The sequence below is a fragment of the Notothenia rossii genome (assembly GCF_949606895.1).
Source record: "Notothenia rossii genome assembly, contig: scaffold_99, whole genome shotgun sequence".
Classification (NCBI taxonomy): domain Eukaryota; kingdom Metazoa; phylum Chordata; class Actinopteri; order Perciformes; family Nototheniidae; genus Notothenia; species Notothenia rossii.
The window spans coordinates 26,068-54,021 of NW_027639922.1; the positions used below are offsets into that span (position 1 = coordinate 26,068).

Below are 27,954 nucleotides of genomic sequence, written 5' to 3' on the forward strand. Positions count from 1 at the left end.
ACTGTGTACTTCTACTCCACTACAGTTCAGAGGTAAATGGTGTACTTCTACTCCACTACATGTATTTAATACCTTTAGTTACTTTACAGATGTGGATGAATGATGTGAAATCTAATCAAGTGTTGAATCAGACTTTAGTTCCACCTGGAGTAAATCCAACAGCTACCCTGCAGTATACAAAGTCATTCAAACTAGCTGCACCTTCACCAGCTTTGAGAACACTTTCATGATCAATCATTATAAAACATATCATATCTATTATTCTGAAATGGACCAATCTGCACAATGACTACTTTTACTGTCGCTACTTTCACTATATTTTGATGAGAATACTTTTCTACTTTTACTTGAGGAACATTTTTAATGCACGACTTTTACTGAAACAGAGTATTCCTACACTCTGGTACTTCTACTTTTACTAAGTATAAGATCTGAGTACTTCTACTTTTACTCAAGTACAAGATTTGAGTACTTCTAATTTTACTCAAGTACAAGATTTGAGTACTTCTACTTTTACCCAAGTACAAGATCTGAGTACTTCTAATTTTACTCAACCAAAAGATCTGAGTACTTCTCCCACTCTTGAGTAAATGTGATTGATCAGATGTTACCATCTCCTCGTATATTCTACTTTAGCTTTAGCACTCACTATTTGCTACAGGTGACTTCCTGTTTACATTTTCGATTGATTTTGGCAGATGTTTCCTAGCAACCAATATGATTCACTCAGTCTAACGAATGCTTTTTTAATTCTTCATTGTTTTCACTCAAATATGAATAATTATTTAACCAGGATTTTCACTTTTAAAAGTTAAAGTAACTTACCTCTGCTGATGAAGTCATTCTGCTGCTTGTGTTATCGTCTACCTGAAGTTCAGCCATCTGCAATAACAGAGATTACCATATTACTTATTAGCCAACTACAGGAATTAAAATGAACATTTAGTATTTTTCTAAATGTTAACCTTGAGACCATTCATTTGACAAAACAATCACTACCACAAAGCTCAAAGAGAGATCCATCCAGTTGACACTTGCACATCGGACACATAATAGAGACATATCTTGTTGTGCTTTAGTTTGTGCATTTTTTAAATAAATGCAGCTTTAAAAAGAGGTAAAGCTATATATCACAAATAAAAATGAAGACAATAAGTCAGTCTTGTGCAGAGAAACATACATTTCAGTCCCAGTATCCAACATGCAGAACAACAAACTCTATTTTCATAAAATATCAAAATAAGTTTTAAAGAGTAAAATAAATCTCCCTCTGCCAGCCAAACAATAGCTCCCGTAAACATCACATTGAAACAACCCAGCTGCAGAAACGCTGTTTTTCTTACTGTTGATGTGTGAAAGTAGTTTCAATAACTTGTGCCGGTTGATGGACGTCTTCACGTGGGTCAGTTTGAAAGATGCACTGGTGTTTCCATGGTAACACAATTCAAAGGTTCCAATTCAAGTTTGATTTTGATTTGTCTTTTTTGTTGTATGTATTTGTGTCATCTGTTCCCTCTAGCTTAAATAGAGGGTTGTGCTGTGTATGTTACTTTGATGTATTGTATGCAAAATCCACCATTGGCCCGAAGTATACTTGTATCCTGCTGAAGTGTGTTCCAGGTTGAGGGGGCAGAGTATGATATGGATTTTTTCCCAAGCTCTGTGCATACTGAGGGGACGGACAGAGTGATTTAATTTTGAGATCGTAGTCTGTAGCTGTACTGTTTGTGTGATATGTAGAGGGACATGTAGAGGGGCAGCAGTCCATGCATAGCGGTATAGATGAATTTGTACCAGTGCAGAGATCTGTGCATTGATAGTGATGTCCAGTTAACTAAAGAGTATAGTGTGCAATGGTGTGTGAGGGGTTTACAGTTGGTTATGAACCTCAGAGCCCCATGGTAAACAGCATCCAGCAGATGAAGGGAGTGAGCTGAGGCGTTCATGATCACAACATCCCCGTAGTCCAAGAGCGGCAAAAATGTGGCAGCTACAAGCCGTTTCCTAGCACTTGTGGAGAAACAGGCCTTTTAAAAAAAAAAAAAATCCCAGATTTAATTAAATTTTCCTTAAAAGATTGTGAATATGACATTTAAAGCAGAGGTATTCATCTATAGTGATGCCTAAGTATCTGTAGGTGTTAACAGCTTCAATGGGGTTATGCTTTGCAGACATGATGCATGGAAGAACAGTTGGTAACTTTTTCTTCTTGGAAAACAACATGACTTTTGTCTTGTCGGAATTTAACACCAACCTGAGGTGGAACAGGTGTGACTGAAAAGTGTAAAAAGCAGACTGCAGGCATTCAAATGCAAGGGCAACAGTGCTAGCAAAACAGTATAGATCAGCATCATCTGCATATATATGTACAGAGGCAGCCGTTACGGTACTGTGCTGCTTCCTAAAGCCTGACTGGTGAGGAGATAGAATGTTGTTCAAGCTTAAATATTCTTTGATTTGATCATTCACCAGCCTTTCAAGAACTTGAGTCAAAATAGAGAGCTTGGAAATTGTTCTTTAATTATTCATCACCATGGGATCACCACCTTTCAATAAGGGGAGAACATTTGCAGTTTTCCAAACATCTGGAATGACATTGTTTGTTAAAGAAAGATTCAAAACATGACACACTGGTTGGTCTATAATATATCTGCAGCTAGACTAGGGCTGAACGATTTTAAGAAAAAATTGAAATTGCGATTTTTCTGGCAGAGATTGCGGTTTCGATTTCAACCACGATTTATTTTCTTTAAATCAAGTTTCAGTGTAAATTAATTAAAACAATGAATTTCATTAAGATAATGCAAGAATGAAAACGGCTGGCAACAGATTTCAAATGCAAGACTGTTTATTAACAAAATATCAAGCATTAAAAAGATCAATGGCTCAGCAGCATCAAAATAATTGCACTTTTGTAAAATAACGTAGGCTACATACAAATTATAAATTATAACAACAAAGTGGAGCAAAAAAAGAAGTCTTACCTTAAAAGTAGTGCAAAATGGCTCAAAGGAGCTAGCTTATGAACATCAACATCAGCAGCAGTTACAGATATTCAACCCGTGTATTCAGAAACCTGTGCTTCTTCTTCAAATAAAGTGGCAAGAGGAAGTGAAATGTAAAGGTAGTAAAAATAAATAATAATAATAATCATAGTAATTTAAAAAGTTTAAATTACCCTACATTTTCCTCATCAAGAAAAGATGTCAAACTGGTTAAATTATTTTACATCTAGTCTGTATACAAAAGATAAGTAAAAAAGAGTGAACATCTTTTTTAATGGAACAAAGACATGTCAGGGTAAGGTGCCGATAAGAGATTTCAGGGCAAAGTGCAGAAGAACAACAACAAAAATCAATAAATTTTCCCCTTCATCCCTTCAGAGATTTTTGGCCAAGAAAACCAACATGTCAACCTTTGCTGGCTTCAGACATGCACGCTGACATGTGACAATATTGCCACTGGCACTGAACAGTCTCTCTGATGGTGCACTTGTTGCTGGTATGCAAAGGTACTTACGAGCCAACTTGCTAAGCCATGGGAAGTTGACATTGTGCACTCTCCACCAGGCCAGTGGATCTTGCTCTCCATCAATGGTAGGAGTTATGAGGTAGTTGTCCAGTTCTGCTTTAATGGTATCCTCCAACTGCACAGTAGAGGAAGTAGGGACCACCTTGGTCTTAAAAAAGCTGCCCAGTGACCGCTTTCGTTTTGTAGAGGTGGATGGTGGTTCTTCTTCTGCACTCGGGCATGGTATGGGTTGTGACACAAGCCCTCTGCTCCTACAACACACAGTAATAAGAGGCATCAATGTTTTGCTATCAGTTGTGATTAAGACCAACGAGGCATTTTGTCTAAAAGTTTAAAATGTCAGTAGAGTATAGTTAAAAAAAACTAAAAATACAACTTTTTGTTTTATTTTGAAACAACAAAGAAAAAGGACAGCTTACCTTTTGTGCCACCTGTTCCATTTCCATCTCCACTCTGTCTTTGATGTATGGGACATTCCCTTCGCTTATGTAGCTTGTCTTGAATCTTGGATCAAGGAAGGATGTGATGTCCAAGAGCTCCTGTGTCACTGGGTCGCTGTATTTCTCTTCAATGTAGTGGAGAGCTCTTGATTTGATCTCCTTGGTGAGATTCGTGTCCTGGTCAGTTTCAGCAAGCATTGCTGTTCTGAGGAGATGGAGCACTGGCTTCAGGTATGACACGCTTACGTAGTCCTCACCTGAGAGGGCGTCTGTGAACTCCTGAAGAGGACCGAGGGCATTGTTTACAGATTCAAGTACATCTATGTCTTGCCAAGTGGGGATCAGGTGCCGCGTCTTCCTGTCTTCAGACAGAACCTGGCACAGTGCCTTGCTCTGCTCCAACACCCTCCCAATCATTTTCTGCCGGGAGCCCCATCGTGTCGGACATTCAGTGACCAGTGACTGTTGAGGTAGGTTTAAGTCTTGCTGTGCCTGTTTGAATGCCCTCTTCTTCTTCCAGCTGTGAGTGAAGACCGCAACCAGCTGCTTGCAAAGTCCTGTGGCCCGTTTGATTCTTTGATCATCTTTGACAGCATTTTCTGGTGGAAAACATTACATGTATTACAGTATGAAAAGCCATAAGGATAGCTCATAACACAGAATTCATAACATATTGATTACATCTGTTGTCATCTTGTATTAAGTTCAATGACGTTTTTTTAGCAGCAGACGTCAGGTGGTACTACCACAGTAAGTTATTGCCCATAAATTAATTTGTAATTGGTAATTAATGTACAAGCAAGGAATATGCTTTTTAGATATTCCACTAAAAAACTAAAAATCATTTAATTCGTAATATAGTGGCATCAGCTGTGGTTGCACCACCCTGACATCTGCTACTACAAAAATGTCATTGACCCATTAGTAAGGGCTTCAAAAATAGGGGAGACCGCCTTTGCATCTCTCGGCAATCCGCAATTAAACAGAAGCAAGCAGTATTGGGAGGTTTTAAAGTTTACCCATGAAAGGGTTCATTTTTGTCACTAGGATAAACAGTATGTTAAAGTAGCATTGCGCTAACAGTTGGTCAGCTAACTACAGCTTGACAACAAACCTCTCGGCGCTTCGTCCCTCCCCCCTCCCAACTGTGTTTGAGGGCAGAGTAATATAGCAGAGACTAGGGCCTCTGCGAGGATAATACGAACTCTCACACTTGTAGTAACTTTGTAAACATACACACTCGCACGAACACACATTCTTGTACTTACCAATTGCAAGATGCAGCCTGTGTCCGAAGCACTGCAGTCTGGTCCATTGGTTAAGTTCCATTGCTTTGATCATATTTGTAGCGTTGTCTGTTGTTATGCACGTCTGGGCCTCTTCTTTTAGACCCCAGTTGGCCAAGCACTCCTTCAGCCCCATGGCAATATTCTCCCCTGTATGGTCAGTGGGGAAGTATGCTGTCTGCAGGCAGCGGCTACACAACTCGAAGTTGGCGTTGACGAAATGCACGGTCAAACTCATGTAGGGCTCGGTCGTTCTGCTTGACCACAGATCAGTAGTTGACGCATAAAACTCCGTGTTTTCCAGATCATTTAGAACTTTGGCCTTACATTCTGTGTAGAGCTGTGGGATGGCAACTTGATTGAAGTATGTGCGGGAGGGCAGAACATACCTCTTATCCATTGTGCGTAGCAAACTTTTAAATGCGTCTTTGGTCGCTGTGTTTACAGACACCATGTCCTTCGATATGTAAGTCGTTACGGCAGCGGTAATCTCCTTGTGTCTTCGGCTAGTTTTTTCATAAGGCGTCACACTGGCGAACGATGATGTTATTGTTGGCTGACTTGCCGAAGTATGGCTGCTGCTTGATGTTTCACGGTTCTTTTTCGCCATGCACTGCTCATACAAGTTCAGGTGTTGAACTCTCAAGTGGCGATGTAAATTGGTGGTATTGCCAGCCGATGTAGCCACTTTTACACGACATGTTTGGCACATCACCTGTTTCTGGTGTTCATCATCATCCTCAAATCCAAAATACTGCCAAATGACCGACGTGCTGTTTCTTTTTGGTATTAATTTAGTCGGCTCCGCTTCTGCTCCCGCTTCTGCCATGCTTGAAATTTAATGACGAGCTACACACTGATTGGGGTGGAGAACACGTCATCTGGTCACGCGCAGGCTGCAGCTTTCTGATTGGTAGCTGGCACAGAGCCTTGGGCATTCATGTGAAATTATTGACGAAATTATTATTATTATGCACCAAGAAAAACCGCAGCTTTGACGATCCCAAATTCGTGTTGTCTGAGATCGCGATTTTCGGTCTAAAACGATAGATCGTTCAGCCCTAAGCTAGACGTAAGAAACAAGGGGGGAGATCGTCTGGGCCTGCTGATTTATTGGGCTCTAGGCCCTTTAGAGCCTTACAAACCTCCCCAACAGAGAAGGGGTCGAAGGAGCAAGTGTGGCTACTGGAAAAAGTTATGTAACATCTAATGTAAACATGAATGGACCAAGGATAGATCCCTGTGGAACCTCTTTCTGATGATAAAATGGCCTGAATGAGTACAGTCAGCAACGATAATAGTTTATGGTTCAAAGTGACGCTCCATCTATCTTATGAGACTAAAGGCTCTATGCACACTTTTAGAAATCAGTAGGCTTTAGCTTGTTGGTAAATTACCACATATTTATAACATTCTTATATTTAAGTGACTGTTGTGCCTTGTTCTTTAGGGAGCTTTGTGTGTGTGTTTGATGTGAAAAAAAATACAAGTTGACAACTTAAGTGCATGCATTTGAATATTATTGAGAAGATTTTAACAACTTTTTTAAATCCACACAACATCTTTTAACAGTGAGTTGTGTCCAACAGTCCATCTCACTCTTTCTGAACAGTCTCAGTGCACTAGTGAAGGTGTTCTCCCATGTGGTCTGGTTCTCTGAAACTCTTCTCACAGGGAGCCCAGACGTCAGGTTTTTCTCCAGTGTGGGTAGGCTGGTGGAGATTCACACTGTATGAGTCACTGAACTCTTTCTTCCACTGTTCAAAGGAGTGGTTTATTTGGTGGCACTTCAATGAGCGTGAGTCCTTGAAACTTTTCGCACACTGGTCACAGGAGTAGGGTTTTTCTCCAGTGTGGATTCTCTGGTGGCGCTTCAATGAGCGTGAGTCCGTGAAACTTTTCTCACACCGGTCACATGTGAAAGGTTTTTCTCCAGTGTGGATTCTCTGGTGGACCTTCAATGAGTCTGCCTGGCTAAAGCTCTTCTCACACTGGTCACATGTGAAAGGTTTTTCTCCAGTGTGGATTCTCTGGTGGACCTTCAATGAGTATAAATGGCTAAAGCTCTTCTCACATTCGTGACAAGTGAAAGGTTTTTCTCCAGTGTGGGTACGTTTGTGGCTCTTCAAATTCCCTGAACTCCGGAAACTCTTCTCACACTGGTCACAGGTGTGTGGTTTTCCTATCGTGGCTGTAGACTGATGTTGATCCAGCTGTTCTCCGATGATACTCTTCTCCCCCTCATCATAAAGCCTATCACGGTTTTTGCAGGTCTCTTCCTATAAAACAAAAAAATAAATCAACAGAGAAAGTGACACAAGTGTATTCGGACACATATGAAGGTTTTTAATGGAACCCGAGAATGCATTCCGACTCGTTGTAGCCTAAAATACAGCTGAATAAAGGAAGAAGTATAAATACCCATTAACTTGATACAACAAAACAACAAGGATGCACTGATTGGTTGTTTGATTCAGAATGATTTGTTGTTATTTTTTAAATAAATACAAAGGGGTTGGGAAAGTTTACTCTAAGGTACTCGAAAGGAGGGTCAGGCTGATTGTCGAACCTCAGATTGAGGAGGAACAATGCGGATTCCGTCCTGGTCGTGGAACGACGGATCAGCTTTTTACTCTCGCAAGGATCCTGGAGGGGGCCTGGGAGTACGCTTATCCAGTCTACATGTGTTTTGTAGACTTGGAGAAGGCGTATGACCGGGTTCCCAGGGAGTCACTGTGGGAGGTGCTGCGGGAGTATGGGGTGAGGGGGTCTCTACTCAGGGCCATCCAAACTCTGTACTCCCAAAGCGAGAGCTGTGTCCGGGTCCTCTGCAGTAAGTCGGACCCATTTCAGGTGAGAGACTAAAGGCTCTATGCACACTTTTAGAAATCAGTAGGCTTTAGCTTGTTGTTAAATTACCACATATTTATCACATTCTTATATTTAAGTGACTGTGGTGCCTTGTTCTTTAGGGAGCTGTGTGTGTGTTTGATGTGAAAAGAAAATACAAGTTGACAACTTAAGTGCATCATTTGAATATTATTGAGAATATTTGAACAACTTTTAAAATCCACACAACATCTTTTAACAGTGAGTTGTTGAAAATACCGCTGAATAAAGGAAGAAGTATAAATACCTATTAACTTGATACAACAAAACAACAAAGACACACTGATTGGTTGATTGATTCAGAATGATTTGTTGTTATTTTTAAATGAATACAAAGGGGTTGGCTCTCTCAGAGACATTTAAAAAAAAATATGATTCAAAACATGCTACATTTAAATGTATTTTTTCAACCAATATGATGATGGAATATTGCAAACTTTATCTGTTATAAGGTTAGAGTTATGTATAGCTAAATACAAAAAACTAAAAGGGTTGAAGCACACAAACTCGTTTCATTGTTTTATAAATTAGTTTTAGTATCCAGGTATCACTAGCTATTAAAATATCTACACCGTGAATTTGAAAATAATGAAAATTAAATGGTCACATTATATCAGTAAATTCAGAGGTAGGAAGTACATTTACTCAGGTACTGTACTTAAGTACAATTTTGAGGTAATTGTACTTTACTTATGTTAAAGTATGTCCATGTTATGCTACTGTGTACTTCTACTCCACTACAGTTCAGAGGTACATGGTGTACTTTTTTTAAAATGTGAATGATCAGATGTTAACAACTCCTTGAATATGCTACTTTAGCTTTAGCACTCGCTATTTTCTACAGGTGACTTCCTGTTTACATCTTTGATTGATTTTGCCAGATGTTTCCTAGCAACCAATATGATTCACTCAGTATAACGAATGCTTTTTTAATTCTTCATTGTTTGGACTCAAATGTAACCATGTAAACAATTCTGAAAACTTAAATCAACAGGACTCTAGATGGCTAAACTTTACACAGAATGTCATTGTTTTCACTGAAATATGAATAATTATTTAACCCGGATTTTCACTTTTAAAAGTTAAAGTAACTTACCTCTACTGATGAAGTCATTCTGCTGCTCGTGTTATCGTCTACCTGAAGTTCAGCCATCTGCAATAACAGAGATTACCATATTACTTATTAGCCAACTACAGGAATTAAAATAAACATTTTGTGTTTTTCTAAATGTTAACCTTGAGACCATTCATTTGACAAAACAATCACTACCACAAAGCTCAAAGAGAGATGGAGTCCATCCAGTTAGACACTTGCACATCTGACACATAGAGACATATCTTGTTGTGCTTTAGTTTGTGCATTTAAAAAAAAGAAAATGCAGCTTTAAAAAAAAAGGTAAAGCTATATATTACAAATAAAAATCAGGGATGCCAACTTTGGGTAGCTGGCTGGAGTGAGATTTTGATATATTGCGTTTAATTACACATATGCGCACTAAATGACTGCTATCGTGTCAGTAGCGGGACCTTAGCATATCTATAGGATATATATACAATATATACGATATTGGACACAGACTATAAAGGGCACAACGTTTCATTCACTAATGAAAGTCAAACACATGTTTGTTTCCACTGTGTTATTGTGTGCATATGCCTGTCGCGATAAGCAATTCATTGACTTATCGTACGATAAATAAAAATAAACTCGATCAAATATGAAGAAGTTAAACTTTAAACATCCATGACTTAAACACTTTATCCAGGATAAAAGCCACATAGCAGCACCTGAAAGGTGAATACAGCTGGTAAAAGAAAAAGTGTTTGAATGCGTACATTAACAGGTTTATGATATCACTGCCCCGTCCAAGAAACGAGTGTATCTGACTTTAATTACATTTGACTCGAGTGTTTCGTCAAGTTAATGTGTTGCTTAAAATAATACTTCTGCATACAGTATGTGGCACTGTAAGCTGACTCAGATAAGGAAATATATGATACATTATGATGTGATAATGGGACACATTGACATCTGCACTCACAGTTCCGCGGACTGTAGGGTACGTAATGTTACTCTGATCCGGTTACTTATGTTGTGGCAGATATTTAAGTAAGCTTTCTTAACGCTAATGTTATAATAGTCAGATTGCTCTGAAGATGGGAGGTGATATTTTATTAATTTTCACGTTCACACAGTCTGTGATTTGAACTGCAACTGCAGTTTAAACTGTATTTCCTTTATCCTGTAATATGACTTGATCGCTTTAAACTCTGCACACTGTTGTTATCAGCTGTTCCACCATGGTTTCTACCTCAACCTGTAATAGATTTATCCTTATTGAAACGGTTACATTCAATGAAAAATAAAATCAATGTGCAGGCTTACGTGAACACTGTTCTACATGAACAATATGGGCAGTTTATACATTAAATAAATCAACAGTAGGTGGCGATATATGCTCCAAGTGGAAGCGATTCGCTATTAAAGCAAAGAAGAAGAAGAGCAATCGGACTATTATAACATTAGCGTTAAGAAAGCTTACTTAAATATCTGCCACAACATAGGTAACCGGATCAGAGTAACGTTAAGCCTTATATTTATATATATTAGAAATGTAGAGTGGTGAAGTCAACACACACACACACACACACACACACACACACACACACACACACACACACACACACACACACACACACACACACACACACACACACACACACACACACACACACACACACACACACACACACACACACACACACACACACACACACACACACACACACACACACACACACACACACACACACGGTGTGTGTAGCTATTGCTGTCTCTGATTAATGTTATTTTCATATGAAAGTCCATGTTTATAAGTATGCAGTATCATAACTACATCTTTGATGTTTATAAAAAACCAAACCGTTTGAAAATTGGTTGAAAATTGAGCAAGCTATGGTTTTTTTAAAATAGTAAACTCTTTACTATGTTTCACGGAAAGTTGGCTACAATCTACGATGCCTGAATCTCTCTTTGAAGTACCCGGATTCACCCTTGTTCGAGCAGACAGGGATGTGAACTCGGGGGAAACCAGAGGAGGCGGTATTTGTGTGTATATTAATGATCTGTGGTGCCGATCATACTCAGTAAAATGTAAAACCTGTGATTCCAACGTAGAAATTCTCGGCATGACGTTAAGACCCTTTTATCTGCCTAGAGAATTCGGGTGTATTTTACTGTTTGTTGTTTACGTGCCTCCCAGCGGCAGAGCGTCACTGGCGGCCGGCTCCATCGCTGACTGTGTTCACGACTAAATGTGACTAAATGTAGACCACCAATACTGAACTCTGATCATAATGTTGTGAATATGATACCAGTAGGCCTGTCGCGATAATCGATAAATTGACTTATTGTACGATAAATAAAAATGGACTCGATAACTTTTCTGAGCTCGATAAATTGCCGTTTACATAAAGATGTGACCAGCATTTTAGCCTGGAGCGCTGTGGCTACCAGGCGCGCTGTGATGGGCGGGGCTGACACACAGCCAGGTCAGGACACTCCGCTTGCACGTGCAGCAGCGTAGCAGCCAAATTAATAATACAGCGACAAGCGGGAGACAACGTGTGACTTACTCGCGGGGACTTTAAAGTCAATCAATCAATCAATCAATGTTTATTTATATAGCCCAATATCACAAATGTTACATTTGTCTCAGTGGACTTCACAGTTTGTACAGAATATCAGTATGACAATACGACACCCTCTGTCCTTAGACCCTCACATCGTACAAGGAAAAACTTCCAGAGAAAACCCCACAGTTTAAAGGGAAAAATGGGAGAAACCTCAGGGAGAGCAACAGAGGAGGGATCCCTCTCCCAGGACGGACAGACGTGCAATAGATGCCGTGTGTAAATTGAAAAGATAATACATTTGCAACATAGGTAGTCCAAATGTTTTGAAATGCATGTGTGTATAATAAGAAGATGAATCCACGAGGATATCCATCCAGGACTTATGATCCAGGACCGCAGCCACGACTCAAGATCCAGGACTCGCAATCCATGACACAGGACCGCAGGATCATCCATGACTCCGGATCCCGGCGTATATAGACACCAAAAAGAAAGAAATTTGGGGAAGCTGGGTTAATCGGAACATGAGAGTACACAGGTATAGACAGAGAGAAGGAAGAAGTAAGATGTCCCCCGACAAACTAAGCCTATATCAGCAAAACTAGGGGCTGAATCTAATCAGCCCTAACTATAAGCTTTATCAAAAAGGAAGGTCTTAAGCGCACTCTTAAAAACGGATAGGGTGTCTGCCGTCCGAACACAAACTGGAAGCTGATTCCACAAAAGTGGAGCTTGATAAGAAAAGGCTCTGGCTCCCATTGTACTTTTAGAGACTCTAGGAACAACCAACAACCCTGCATTCTTGGAACGCAATGCCCTAGTAGGACAATAGGGTATAATGAGTTCTTTAAGGTAAGATGGCGCCTGCCCATTAAGGGCTTTGTAGGCGAGAAGAAGAATTTTAAATTCTATCCTGTGTTCTATAGGGAGCCAGTGTAAGGCAGCCAGAACAGGAGTAATGTGGTCCCTTTTCCTAACTCTGGTTAGTACACGAGCTGCAGCATTTTGAATCAGCTGAAGCGACTTGACTGACTTCTTGGTACACCCTGATAATAAGGAGTTACAATAATCCAGCCTTGAAGTAACAAATGCATGGACTAGTTTCTCTGCATCGTTTTGAGGCAAGATATGCCTGATTTTTGCAATGTTACGTAGATGGAAGTAGGCGGTCCTTGAAATGGATTTTATGTGGGTGTTAAAGGATAAATCCTGATCAAATATAACACCAAGATTCCTTACAGTCTCACTGGAGGCCAAATTAATGCCATCCATAGTTCATATATCTTTAGATAATTTGTTTCGTAGATTCTTCGGGCCAAGTACAATAACTTCAGTTTTGGTCGTGTTTAACATCAAAAAATTTAAGGTCATCCACGTTTTTAAGTCCTTGAGGCAGTCTTGAATTTTATTTAGATGATTAATTTCATCAGGCTTGATTGATAAATATAGTTGAGTATCATCCGCATAACAATGAAAGTTTACAGAATGATTCCTTATAATATTGCCTAACGGAAGCATATATAGGGTGAACAAAATAGGTCCAAGCACTGAGCCCTGTGGCACTCCATGGCTAACTTTGGTTTGCATGGAAGATTCATCGTTGACACGTACAAACTGAGAGCGTTCAGATAGATAAGACCTAAACCAGCCTAAAGCAGTTCCCTGTATGCCAACTAAGTGCTCTAGTCTTTGCAATAGGATATCATGGTCGATAGTATCAAATGCAGCACTAAGATCGAGCAAGACAAGAATAGAGACAAGTCCCTTGTCAGAGGCTATTAGAATGTCATTTGTGACTTTAACCAGAGCTGTCTCTGTGCTATGTTGTGTTCTAAAGCCAGACTGAAAATCTTCAAATAAATCATAGTTTTTTAAGTAATCACACAGCTGTTTTGCGACTGCTTTCTCAAGAATTTTTGAGAGGAACGGAAGATTAGAAATAGGTCTATAGTTGGCTAAAACCTCTGGATCGAGGTTGTGCTTTTTAAGAAGCGGTTTTATCACTGCTACTTTGAATGATTTTGGAACATAGCCTGATAATAAAGACATATTCATAATATTTAATAAAGAAGTGCTAATTAATGGAAAAACTTCTTTTAACAGCTTAGTTGGAATCGGGTCTAAGATACACGTTGATGGTTTAGAAGAGAGAATCATTGAATTTAATTGTTCAAGGTGTATGGCTGAAAAGCATTCTAGTTTACTATCTAGTGTAATATTATTAGAACTTACGTTTCCGGGAGCTGTTGATAACACTATACTGGTCAAAGGCAAGAGGTCATTGATTTTGTTTCTAAGAGTAACAATTTTATCGTTAAAAAAGCACATAAAATCATTACTACTGAGTGCTATGGGAATAGAAGGCTCAGTCGAGCTGTGGCTCTCTGTCAGCCTGGCTACAGTGCTGAAAAGAAATCTTGCATTATTCTTATTCTCATCTATTAATGAAGAGTAGTATGCTGCTCTCGCTTTACGCAGTGCTTTCTTATATTCATTGAGAGTAATATGCCAAATTAAACGAGATTCTTCAAGTTTAGTGGAACGCCATATCCTTTCAAGTTGTCTCGACTTTTGCTTTATTTTGCGGGTTTCGGCATTATGCCATGGAGCTAATCTATGTTGTTTTATTTTCTTCTTTTTCAAAGGAGCAACAGAGTCTAATTTTATTCGCAGCGCATCTGTAGCACTATCAACAACATGATCAATTTGGGGTGGTGTACATTTTGTATAAGTTTCCTTCCCTACATGCAGACATGCTATCGAGTTAAGTATTGGTGGAATCTCTTCCTTAAATGTGGCTATAGCACTAACAGATAGGTTTCTGCTGCAGGAGCTTTTGGCTAATGCTTTGTAGTCTAGTAACAGTACTTCAAAAGTTACTAAGAAATGGTCGGATAAAGCAGGATTATGCGGTTCGACTAATAGTTGCTCAATTTCAATACCATAAGTCAGAACAAGGTCAAGAGTGTGATTATAGCAGTGGGTTGGTTTATTTACACTCTGACAGAAACCAACAGAATCTAATATAGAGTTAAATGCAACAGTAAGGCTATTTTTATCATCGTCAACATGAATATTAAAGTCACCTACGATAATTACTTTATCTGTTTTAAGTACCAAAGCTGATAAAAACTCAGAGAATTCTGATAAGAATTCTGAATAAGGACCTGGTGCACGGTACACTGTAACAAATAAGATTGGCTGCAAAGTTTTCCAGGTCGGATGCGTAAGACTGAAAATGAGGCTTTCAAAGGAGGTATAATTTAATTTTTGTTTAGTATTGATAAGTAAACTTGAGTCAAAGATTGCTGCAACTCCACCTCCTCGGCCCGTGCCTCGGGCAATATGAGTATTGATATGGCTGGGTGGAGTGGCCTCGTTTATGCTGACATATTCTTCATGTCTCAACCAAGTTTCAGTGAGACAGCATATATCAATATTATAATCTGATATTAAATCATTTACCAGTATTGCTTTAGATGCTAGAGATCTTATGTTTAAGAGACCACATTTAATCTTCCTGTTTTGTTGCACTGTAGTAGTTGTTACATTTACTTTTATTAGGTTATTATGTATGACACCTCTATTAGGTTTTACCTTAAATTGTCCTTGGGCAGACACACACACCGTTAATATTGGGTATTTTATTGGGGTCGGGATTCCTATGGATGACTGCCTAGGAGAGAGCGCAGAGAAGCGTGTAAGACTGCGACTCTGCCTCCTGGTCTCAACTCCAGTTTGTCATGGATTAAGTCCACAGAGCCCTGAAATGTTTGCCGAAATGAGATTTGCACCTTCCAAAGTAGGATGAATGCCGTCTCTCTTAATCAGACCAGGTTTTCCCCAGAAGGCTGTCCAATTATTCACGAAGCCCACATTGTTTGCTGGGCACCACCAAGACAACCAGCGCTGAAATGATGACATGCGGCTATACATGTCATCATTGATCAGATTGGGGAGGGGACCAGAGAAGATTACGGTGTCCGACATTGTTTTAGCATAACTACACACCGACGCCACATTAAGTTTGGTGCATTCTGATTGGCGTAAACGAACATCATTACCACCGACGTGAATAACAATCCTACTGTATTTACGTTTATTTTTAGCCAGCAGTCTAAGATGCGCCTCAACGTCGCCCGCTCTGGCCCCCGGAATGCATGTGACTGTGGACGCTTCGGTCTCTAAATTCACGTGTCTCATAATAGAGCTACCAATAACCAGAGTTGGCTTCTCAGCGGGTGTCTCGCTGAGTGGGGAATATCTGTTAGATACGTGAACGGGTTGGTGGGGACCTGCGGGTTTCGCGTTATGCCCCTTCTGAACAGTCACCCATTCTCCCTGCTGCTCGGGAGTTGCCGGGGGACGGCTAAGAGGAGCTACCTTTTGCCGGTCCGCACCGGCTAACATGGGCTTTACTGTAGCTGAGTTATTTTCTAAGATGCGGAGCCGGGCTTCTATGGCTATGATTCCCGCCTCCAACCTAACAACTATACTACATTTAACACATGTATCGGTACCAGTAAAGGAGGTAGGGGAGTAACCAAACATGAGACAGTTAGAGCAGGAAATAGCACCCGAGGGTGGGGAAAGAGCCATGGCTAGCTATCAAGCTAAAGTAGCTACCGTTAGCAAACCCGAAAAGAGTGTAGGCAACTGTGGAGTTACAGTCGCTAAGAGAAGGAGAGTTTGTGAGTGCTTAAGCTGTAGTAACGTGTGATTACAACGTCAGGCAGTTGCCGTGATCAAGAGTTTTAAAACGATCGATTAAGTTAAGATAACAAGCTATCAGCAACAGAACAGGCACACGGGATACCCGGAGATAACAACAACAACCGGAAGTTACAACATGCTTACCGCAATAGTGGTCCGTGTAGAAACAGTGAAATGGAATTGGTTACAAAACCTAACTACACATCTCGATTCTCCGGTGTGGCAGTATTTTGGATTCAAACCAAATCAACGAGGCGAACCTACGGACTTGAATGAGCCAGGCGGTGTGTCGCATTGGTTTAAAAAAGGTAGCGACAAAAGCAGGCAATACCACGCATTTTAAACCACATAAAACACAACCACCCCATTCCGTTTTCCCAGCTGGGAGCAAACACGGCAGCTGGAGATGGAGAGCCCCCGCCCGACAATGCAAGCATGGTGGTGTTCCTTGCTCGAAAACTTAGAAAAACAGATTTGGATATGGCCTGTTGAGGCATCTGGGTCTTTGACAGTGGACTGTACACTTGACTGTTGTTTTAAGGAGTTTTTTTTTGCTTGTGAGATAATGTGTGCTCATATTTATTTATTTATTTATTTATCTAATAAGCCTGGCGGTGTGCATGGAGGGGTTTAGTCCGAGTGAGGAGTGCTCGAGCGTGGGTGGATGTGTAAGACAGAGGGTAAAAAAAAACGAATACAAATAAGTTATAAATATATATGAGAGAGAGAGAGCTCTGTTTTCCAGCCTGACTCTATTTAATTTATTGTTTTGGTTGTGTGTGATTTAATTCATTTATTATAATTTAATTAATTTGTTTTATTTATTAATTTATATATTTTAATATTATTTCACATTTCATTTGCAATGTTGAATGTTCAATAAAAAGTTATGTTTGAAAGGATGTACTAGAATTATTATTATTATTATGTACTATCATTATGTCTAAAATTGTCTTAAAACGGTGCCGACAATATTATCGTTTATCGCAATAATTTCCAGAAAAATGTATCGTCCAACACAATTAATTATCGTGACAGGCCTAGATACCAGTGTATAAGACCAAACTGAAGAGAAGTAAACCGGAAAAGAAAGTAATAAGGACATGGACAAATGAAAGTAGGGAACAGTTGAAAGCCTGTTTTGATTGGACAGATTGGGACATTTTTCAGGAAGGTTCACCAGATGAAATAACTACTGTTACCAATGACTATATTAACTTCTGTGTAGAACTAGTTGTTCCCACTAAAGAATTACAAATCTATCCAAATAATACATCTTATGTGACTAAGGACATTAAAACCTTTATAAATACCAGGAAAATAGCTTTCAAAAACAAAGACTATGGAGCACTTAAACAGACAGAGAAAGAACTGAAAGTCAAATTGAGGGAATCAAAACTGGCACACCGAGAGCTTTTGGAAAATGCTTTTAAAGCCAAAAACCCCCAAAAGGTATGGGACACCATGAAAACCATGACAGGAATGTCATCCTCAGCTAAACCTATTGTGACGAACAATGAATTTTGTTTTGCTAACGAACTAAACACGTTCTTTACCCGTTTTGAGTCACTGGATAATTCTGCAAAGTGCACTGAAATGCTCGAAACTATAATACCTGCTTCCTCTGACAAAATTACCATCAGTGTCGAAGAGGTCAGAAAAACATTTCAGTGCACCAACACCAAGAAAGCGGCTGGGCCAGATGGGTGCAGCGGTTTTCTGCTGAAAAACGTTGCTACTGAGCTGGCTCCAGTGTGGCAACCCATCTTTCAGGCTTCTATTGACACGCACACCATCCCTCTGTCATGGAAAACTTCACACATCAAACCGCTACCCAAAATTCCATGCCCAAAAGAACATAAGGACTACAGACCAATAGCCCTCACCTCAGTGATTATGAAATCACTAGAAAGAATTCTGCTCCGATTTCTTATCAGTACAACACAAGACAAACTGGATCCATCCCAATTTGCCTATAAACAAGGGTGCGGCACGGAAGATGCTGTGGCCACTCTGGTTCACATCATCACTAAACATTTAGATAAACGCAACACCTATGCAAGAGCCCTCTTCCTAGACTTCTCATCAGCATTCAACACAATACAAGCAGACAAAATGGCCAAAATGGAAGTAAATCCATACCTGATTTACTGGTATGCTGCTTTCCTCACTAGTAGAGAGCAACTTGTGAAGGTTAACAAAACCCTATCATCTGCCATCACAACCAATGTAGGGCCCCCCCCATCCAGGGCTGCGTGAGTTCAGCTGTGCTCTTTACTCTCTACACTGATGATTGTCGTACCAACACACCAAATCAAGTCATCATTAAGTACTCTGATGATACTGCAATAATATTTGTGCTCAGTAACACAGACGACCCTGAGCTGCACCAACAGGCTGTCCATCAGGTGGTGGAGTGGACTGATAACAATGCTCTTGAGATCAACACCAAGAAAACTGAAGAAATCCTTTTTGGCTCACCATCTGCCTCCCATAAAGTCCCCATGGTCATCCACACAGATGAAATCAAGCAGGGAGTTTCATACAAACACTTGGGTGTAATGATTGACCATCTGCTGTCATGGAAGGATCACATTGAATATCTGAGCAAAAGGACAAAACAAAGAATTTATTTTCTCCGTCGTCTTAGGTCTTTTGGGGCGTGCAGAGAAATTCTTCTGTTGTTCTTTACATCTGTGATCATGTCTATTCTGCAGTACTGCAATACTACCTGGTACAAGTGTTTGTCAGCAGCTTTAAAATCAAAACTGCTCCACCTGTTAAAAATCTGCTCAAAGATTGTTGGTCAACCTGTCAGAGACTCTATGACTCATCATAACAACCTAGTGAGGCTGTCCAACCACATCATCTCTGACCCAAACCATGTTCTGAACAGTGAGTATTAACTGCTACCATCTAATCGGAGATACAGGGTCCCACCATTCAATAAGGTCAGACTGAAGCACTCCTTCGTGCATCAGTCAATCCTCACAGTAAACACAGAGCTAAATCCCAGATCAAATGCACGCTGAAGGCTCTTTGAGCATGTTTTCTCTCACTGATTGTGCTGTTACGTTAAATGTTTGTTGTTTGTGTTTCATGTATTGTGTCTGGATACTTGTCTGTTGATGTTGGACATGGAGTTGCTGTGACGCAAGTCAAATTTCAAACTTGATCTGACAAATAAAGTATTATCGTATCGTAAACCATAATGTTATGAATGAGAGCTCTACCTGTAGCAAGATGGCGGCCATGTTGCAACGTCAGTCTCCATTGGCCAGCAGCGCGGGTAAGTCATCTGGGTTGCGTTCGGATAGTTTAAAATAGGTTCCTAAGTTCTAACCCTATCTCCTATTCCTTGACCTCTGAGTGAAACGTCACGGGGTTAAGGGATAGTGGATAGTGGATAGGAGAATTCAAAAGGACTTAGGAGAAGAGACTGCGGTACTTTAGAGAATCCGACTGCACTTTCACTATCCGACGTGTTTATGATGCGCCAGCGGACGTCATTGTGTGCGTCTGCTGCTGTGGGGAAACTATGGAAACTAGTTTTCTATACAGCGGACTACAACATGGATGTTTAATAAGAACGAGGGACTCATCTAGAGACTGCACCGTGCTCTGATGCTGTTGCTTTATGATTTATGAACGTGGACAACAGAGAAACATATTCTTCATGAACAAAGTTGGAATTGAAATAAAAAAGGAAAGTGAAACTTATGCTCGTCACCCTCTCCCTCCGGTCCACATTAATACAAATGATCCCAATACGTATGATTGTATGAACTATGAAAAGATCTTAAAATAAATATAAATGTATTTATTATAAACGTTAGTCCTTAACACCTATCACTGTGTATATCACCATTCAAACATCTTTTAAAAGTTGAACAAACCCCACACAGCTCAGTGAAATGTTGACTTTATTTGATCATTTCAGTAAAAACTAACGTTCATATTTCTCTTTTTGATTATAATACTGATGAACGTTCAAAACAAAGCACTTTGGCAACTTACCACATACGTTTTAAAATGCTTAATAAGCACCGTAACTTTCATGATATAATTTCTCCGTCATAATCGTTTGTGTCCATGAACGGCCGACTGTTGTGTGACGTCAAATGCTGCGGCTGCAAGGCATTGTGGGGCAGCATTTTCTCCTCTCCTTTCGGTGAGGGAGGTCCAGTGGTTCCTAAGCTAAAGGAGGTTATAAAGGAAGTTTGAAACCTCCTTTCCTATCATTCTAGAGATTTCGAACGGCACTTATCATGGCTGCCACTGAGGGACTTCCGGGTCATTTCACTCCGTTAGGAAGGTTCCTAAGCTAAATGCACTATTTGACCGCAACCTTAGTGTTTATATATATCTATGGGGAAACCGGCGTAGGAAGTGCCGCACGCCGGTACGCAATGTTTTGTGAATCGGAAAATGTTGGAACATTTCTGTACCTATTTTTTTTTTAATTTCTACTAGGTAAGCAACCTTCCCACTAGGGCTGTGCAATTTAATCGATCCTGCGATATATATCGATATTTTGTTTCCCGAGAAAGTATCGATATTTCAGCCGCGGGTATCGATACATTAACTCCCATTCAAATCCCCCGTGTTCCGCCTGGCACTCTGCTCGCTGCCCATTCCCCCCCGTTCGCTTTGCATGAAGAGCGGTTACGTCAGCCAGCCGAGCCGCTAGTGTCGCTGTAGAGCATTTCTAGATACACAGACGCCGGTGTCTTCTTCTCGCAGTGAATGCGAAGCGGTTCAGGAGAATGGCGGCAAACATTAACCACACTGGAGAGGGTCTTCTCTACCGCCGGAGATATCGGCCCAATCCCAAACCACTCCCTCGACGGAGTGAACTCCGTCTGTAGCCACACTCGCAGCTCAACGAGGCTCCCTCCTGTCAGATGGAGGGAGTAAATACAGCAGCAAGCTTTGGGACGGCCTCCCCTCTCTCCAGCAGAAACAGGAAATGCCGTAACTGTATGTAACAACGGTTTCAAATCAACATCTCTTAGACAAAAAGTTTAAATTAATAACTCAAATAAAACTCCTAACATCTTTCATTGTGTTTCGAAGCTCTTTTAGTTTTAAACCTGATAAGCTTCTTAGTTTTTGCAACGGTCTGTAAATATACACAACTTTATAATAAAATGCACACATTTACCTTTTTCTAGACTAAACACAGGTATGATCCTAAATTAAAACATATGAGGTTATCATGAGGTTGTTTACATCGCAGTTTATCAGTGGATGTTTGCTGGAACTACTTGTTAACAGCTTGACAGCAGCGGACACACACAGCGCGACTCCGGTCAGGTAGAGACCGGTCTCAAGTCAGCACCGCTGCAGACTCGCTGTTTGAGGGCTTGATAGCCCACTCCCCCTCCATACCGCTCCACACTCGTAGGCGGACCCTCCGCGTGAACGCGCAAACGGAGGGGTAGGGTGTAGGGGGCGGTTTGGGAATGGGCCATCGTCACTACTCAGAGAAGTGCACTTCTCCCAGACCACGTTGATCAGATTATATTCCTGAACAAAAATCTGAAGAGAATGTAGATGCAGTTATGTAGAGAGGAGCCTTTCTGTTTAGTGTTTTTGGCTTAAATGTTACTCCTTTGGACTTGAATTATTGGCAGGTACATTTTACATTAAATGTTGTTCCTAGTGACTTGAATTATTGGCTACCTCATATTCTGTGTTAAGCTAAAAATGCTGTCAAAGAATCTGTTCAGAACAGGCCACCTGCTGCACCTTTTAATTTCTCCATGGTCCATTGTGATACTGCACTTTATGTACTCACGTTTCAAAGGCTTGTAAACTACAGTTGGCACTGTTTCAATAAATGAAACAAATTTTCTCACCACATCTTTTGAGTCATTTTGTCCAGCATTTGCAAGCTGTAGACTCTGTCTAGTCAGAGCCATATATTGTATAATTGATGCTTTCAGTTTTCAGTTGAATTAATTCAATCCAAGTCAATGGAACACTCACAAGATGTCACCAAAATCACACTGCCCCTTTAAAATCTTTCAGAAAATGATGTAAGTGTATCGAATTATATCGAATCGTATCGTATCGTATCGTTGGCTGAATATCGTGATATATATCGTATCGTGAGCTCAATATCGTGTATCGTATCGTATCGTGAGATTAGTGTATCGTTACAGCCCTACTTCCCACGTGAATCCTACGCACGGCGTTATAAATGAGGCCCCAGATTTACTAATCTACCCGCACAATTTTTCTCTGGTGTCGAAATGTCTCGCTATGTTAGTACATTCTTAAAGAGCAACTTCCAGGTTAAACACACCTGTGAATAAATGTGTAGGAAAATGATGAATACACTAGATTTTCAATAAATATACAGAAATATACACGACAGTGACATCTGGCGTTGTTTTTGTAAGAAATGTTCCCTTCCGCATAAAAAAGCCTCGGCACGTGACCTCCCGCGTGTGACGTAACACGGGGGAAACAAGGGGGAGAGCGACCGGTGTAACGTATTAATAAACATGGATCCCAATGCTGGTTTCGACACAGAAGAAGTTGAACATGAATATTCGAATGCATATGACGGACCACAACCTTATAATTATGAGCCTGCTAGGCGTCCAAGAGACCAGGAGCAGCCAAGGATTAGAAGAAATAACGGCCATCGGAGAGAAATTGAGCTGTGGTGTGAGGAGAACCAGTGGAGAACTGGGCAGCTATCTTGGTGAGTGACCGGTAGGGCTGCAACAAACGATTAATTTGATAATCGATTAATCTATCGATTAATGAAATGATTAATCGACTATTCTGACTATTACTGTGTGCCTTGCACAATTTCTCAAACGCTCTGATTTAGCCATCAACTTTTAGATTTGGCTTGAGGTTGTTTTAGGCATGTGGAAACTAACAATGAAGACAATAAAGATGCATACTTAATTCAAAAATACATATATAATTAAATTAACTAAACAAAATTAATATTGCTTTTTATTTAAATAAAATAAATAATATTTCACATCAAAAGAAACAGTGTTTTAAAATCGTATTAAATAATGTGATGACAGAACTGTGAACAGAATAGCTGAAACTTTAACAAACTAAATAACTCTGTTACCTCTAATCATTAACCCATGTTTGTATAATTGAGTTAACTCCGTGTGTTACTGCTAGCATACATAATACCCGACGTGGAAACGTTACTCGTGGATGGGGATAAAGAGCTACTAGAAAGAAAGTCGGTGCATTCCTCCGTCTGAATGTGGTGCACTTTTGCTAAATGTTTAGACAAATTGCTCGTGTTACCGCCCTTACATGCTAAACTCTTATTGCACTTTTGGCAACGAGCATTGTCCACATCGAGACTGGTAAAGTTTAACCACACCTCGGAGCGCTTTCCCTCCGCCATCTCCGCAGTGTGTTGCTGCATGTAGCAGCTGCGTGTGTGTAAACTTCCCCGCCCCCTCGCACACAGACGGGGGAGAGAGATCTCGTCTGATCGAAAATAGATCATAGATGTATTTGTTTGTCTTTTTGCATGTTAGAAACGAGTTGGCAACACTAAGACTGCGATATAATGTTTTTGTAGCAATAATACATGACATATTTTTTAAATGTCTCCAGTACCGATAAAAAAGACCAATAACGTTGGAGCTTAAAGGCGCGTAAAACACACGTGATGACGTCAACAATGAATCGACAACTGAATTAGTTGGCAACTAATTTGGTAGTCGATTTTAATCGATTAAGTCGATTAGTTGTTGCACCCCTAGTGACCGGCGTAAGCTACAGAATGTTAGCTAACGTCACATCACAACATTGTGAAGTTAGCTATCATATATCAGGCTATAACTAAAGTAGCATTGATAATATAGTAACGTTACTGGCAGGACTGTTGATACTGATCCATAACAGAAACGGTGCTGTGTACCGGAGGGGAGACGCGAGATACGGCTGATACTTGACGATCTGGCGGAGAAAGGTTGTGGAGCCTCCGTTGATATGCCGTTGTAAATGTCTTAATGGAAAGCAGGTGTGTAGTCGGGGAGGGTGCACAGCTGATTGCAGCAGGTGAGTGGAGGTTGAGCCGGGAGCCAGGAGTGACAGCCACCACGCACACACAAACAACACAGACAGGGGGAAACAAACAAACACAAAGGAGACGGCTGGAGCAGTACAGCCACCACAGCGTTACCTAATGCAACTCCATACTACGTCTTACGGTGCCGTGTACCGGAGGGGAGAGAGAGAGAGAGCAACGAAGGGGGGGGGGGGGGGGGGGAGAGAGAAGTACTACGGTTTCCTAATAAAGCTGTGGAGAGTATGTGCTGCAGGGAGGTGGATGCACAACGCACCCAGGAACGAACGCTAGCTCCGGTCCGTTTTACTGTGAGGGAAACTGTGGACTCGATGTCCTGATAGGCTGGTATTTGTGCAACCTGCACAAACACAATACTGCACCATGATTACAAATGGTTAAATACAATGTAAAAATACCGAAAAATACCAGCTCACTAAAACACAACCGCTCAACTCAACGCAACCACTAACTATACCTGCGGTCAGAGAGCGGAGATGTTTACCCTTTGTGATGTAATATGATGCGTTTGACGTATGACCTTAAAAAGAAGCCGTTTTTAAGAGCAGAGCTCAACATTGCTCCTTTCCCTCTGAATTCCTAACCTTATGTCTCGTAAAACATATCAAATCCTACATTCACTTTTTTTAAATTGTAATTTTCAAGCAAGTTTAAGCATAAATGTAGAAAAAACAAAAACCTGCAAGATGCTCTTTAAAAAACAAAACACCATTTCATTTCGGGTTAAAATGTGTTGTAACTGCGTTACTGGGCATTGTAACGGGCAGTGCTTAATTTGTAAATCATAAGGTGCCGGAACGCAAAGTACATATGACAGCTCAGGGATGACGAGACGCGTACAGGTCCCGGAACGTATACAGAAAAGGTGCTGAAAACAACATGAAAATGTCCACTTGCAACGCTGTGGGACTTACAAGCCTCAATTTCAAATAGTATCCATGGTATAAATGTTATGACGATAATTTATAATTTTTTAGGCTAGTACGCACAACATAGGCAAATGCCCACATCACCACAGGTGGGACTTCAGTATACAGCCAGCAATTAATTTCTCAACAGGTTTAACGTGTAAAAAAAATATTTATTAGGCCTATTCAAAGATTGGCACGGCGGCCTATTAATAGACAGTATGTTAGCTCACCATATTTAGTTGTTTAAAACACCCCACATCACGAGCATGTCCGGATTGTCCTCTATCTCTTTTTTTCTGCTTTTACTGCGTGTGTCTGTGGCAGTTCTGTGTCCTTTGGCCACCCAGGACCTCACGTACGGGACTGGATTGAATTTAGCCAGGGGGGGTCCAACAAGATTTAGGAAGAGTAAAGATGACATGGTGGATGTGAGCAAAGAGCTACGGTTGGGAGTGCAAATCAAGTTCATTTGAGAAAATCCGCGCTCACATTCAGCACTTACAATGGGAATGCTGTTGACAGCAACAAGTAACTCCATCAGCTCATCGGGGGTGTCTTTACCATCTGAGTCTCTGTACGTTCTGTAGGCCCGTATGACTGCGCGCGGGTTGGCAATGTTGAAGCGCTGACACAGTGACTCGACCTCAGTCTCTCCATACAGCGCACCTGCGTCCTCGGGCCAGTATTGTGCGTAAAGCACCTTCAACTCCTCAATGAACTTGTTATATCCAGTTTTATCTGGCATCCGGCCTCCTTGAGATAACATACGGTCCTCCAAGTTCTTGGCCACAGTTAGAAAAAACTGACCTGTCGCTGGACGTCCCACACTCTTCTACGCTCAATGCGCTCTCCTCTCCTACTGAATCTTCCTGCTGTAAGCCAGCTGATGTCGCGGTTCCGCTCGCCTCTTGCTCCGGCTGTTGTACCGGGCTAGTTGATGCCAGGGTACCCACCCGTTGCTGTTGGTGGTCCACCTGGCTGACGGTAGCTGGCTCCTGTTCCAGCTGGCGGTGAACCTGACCCGCTGCCCGGGCTTGGCTAGCTGTCGGTTAGCTAGCTGGCTAGCTGTTGCAGCGCTAACCTCCTCCTGGTTTTGACCATCAACATGACCGCTGCAGCTGCCCTCGTCGCTGCTTGTGGAGGCTTTTCTGACTCGTTTTGAAGTGTCTATTACCTCTTCCTTCTTTTTGAAGAAAGACAGTAAATGTAACTGTCTTTTTGACATGCTTGCATTGAATCACCGTTTCTTCCTCTCTGCGACGTGCTCCTCATGTGGCGAATTTCAAAAGTGAAAGACGTGTGTCCGTTGGTCCAGCTTTTCAGTGCGTCAACACAGATCTCCGACTCTTTCAAATCTTAATCTTAATAAACGACATGAAATTCTTGGGATTTTTTCTGTAAATTAATATCTGCATATTTTATTTCATTTTAACCATTTTTATTTTTTATTTTTTGTGAGAGGTACCGGATCTGCCCAAATAGGTGCCGGAACACAGGGAGGCCAAAATGAAGAGGTGCCGGATCCTGTTCCGGCAGGATCCGGCTCAAATTAACCACTAACGGGTAATATATTATCCATATTTAATTAGTAATGCGTTACATTACTTCGTTACAACAAAAAGTAATACATTTTGTAATTCCGTTACTTTTGTAACGCATTACACCCAACACTGAAAACAAAACATATACCATCGTAATTAATGCTGCAAAGCTGGGTATTTTTAGATTGGCGCATGCAGAGGCTAACAACAGCTAGCTCTAACGCCATCGAATAGAACATATATTTACCTTCTTTCTCCTGCCGTTGAAGTTGATGATAATGATTGTAAAGAAGTCTTGAACGTAGCATGTAACGACTGTAAAGTTGGAAGGAAAGTCGTCCAATTTGTTCTATTTACTTTCGACAGAGCAAAACAAAAGGGGTAGCACTTCAATGTGAGGTGTTTCCGCTTCTTCTTCTTCTCTTGCTTTTGGCGGATTGCAAACAACTTAAAAGGTGCATACCGCCGTAATAAGAAGGTTTCCGCGCGGTTTGGCTTTAGGAAGAAGGCACGCAAATGGTTTCGTCATGACGCAAAACGATGATGCAATGACCATCCATCCATCCATCCGTCGGTAACGGAGTAGTGTAACGCGCTACTTTTATAATTCAGTGATCACACTACAGTTACTAACATTGCCCCGAAACGCGTTACTTCGCTACTTTTATCAAATCAGTCATGATCACACTGACAGACAAGAGGGGTTTCCGCCGCAGGTTTATATGTACGTAATCTGCGGGATTTACTCGTCCATATCTCCACGTGCAAAAAGAAAACGTAGCTATTATGTAAGGTACTGGTATATATATACTAACTGTGCTTTCCCCCTCCAAAAGTTGTAAATTAAACAAGTGAAGTACATGTTATGGTATAAAGCCGTGGAGGGCGGTAGTTTATAAACCAAAGAGTAACCGCCCTTAT

General features: G+C 40.8%; 2 protein-coding genes across 2 annotated transcripts; both read right to left on the reverse strand.

The window, feature by feature from the left end:
• Positions 1-2,495: 2,495 nt before the first annotated feature.
• LOC307027232 (E3 SUMO-protein ligase ZBED1-like) lies at positions 2,496-6,272 on the reverse strand. The gene is made up of 3 exons (XM_079695443.1): positions 5,240-6,272; positions 3,951-4,570; positions 2,496-3,782 (listed from the first exon to the last, which is right to left on the reverse strand). Exons 1-3 carry the CDS (start codon positions 6,084-6,086, stop codon positions 3,681-3,683), a joined length of 1,569 nt encoding a protein of 522 aa, XP_079551569.1. The 5' UTR covers positions 6,087-6,272; the 3' UTR covers positions 2,496-3,680.
• Positions 6,273-6,304: 32 nt separating this feature from the next.
• On the reverse strand, positions 6,305-27,425 carry LOC307027235 (uncharacterized protein). Its single transcript, XM_079695446.1, has 3 exons — positions 27,281-27,425; positions 9,243-9,299; positions 6,305-7,536 (listed from the first exon to the last, which is right to left on the reverse strand). Exons 2-3 carry the CDS (start codon positions 9,297-9,299, stop codon positions 6,880-6,882), a joined length of 714 nt encoding a protein of 237 aa, XP_079551572.1. The 5' UTR covers positions 27,281-27,425; the 3' UTR covers positions 6,305-6,879.
• Positions 27,426-27,954: the final 529 nt, after the last annotated feature.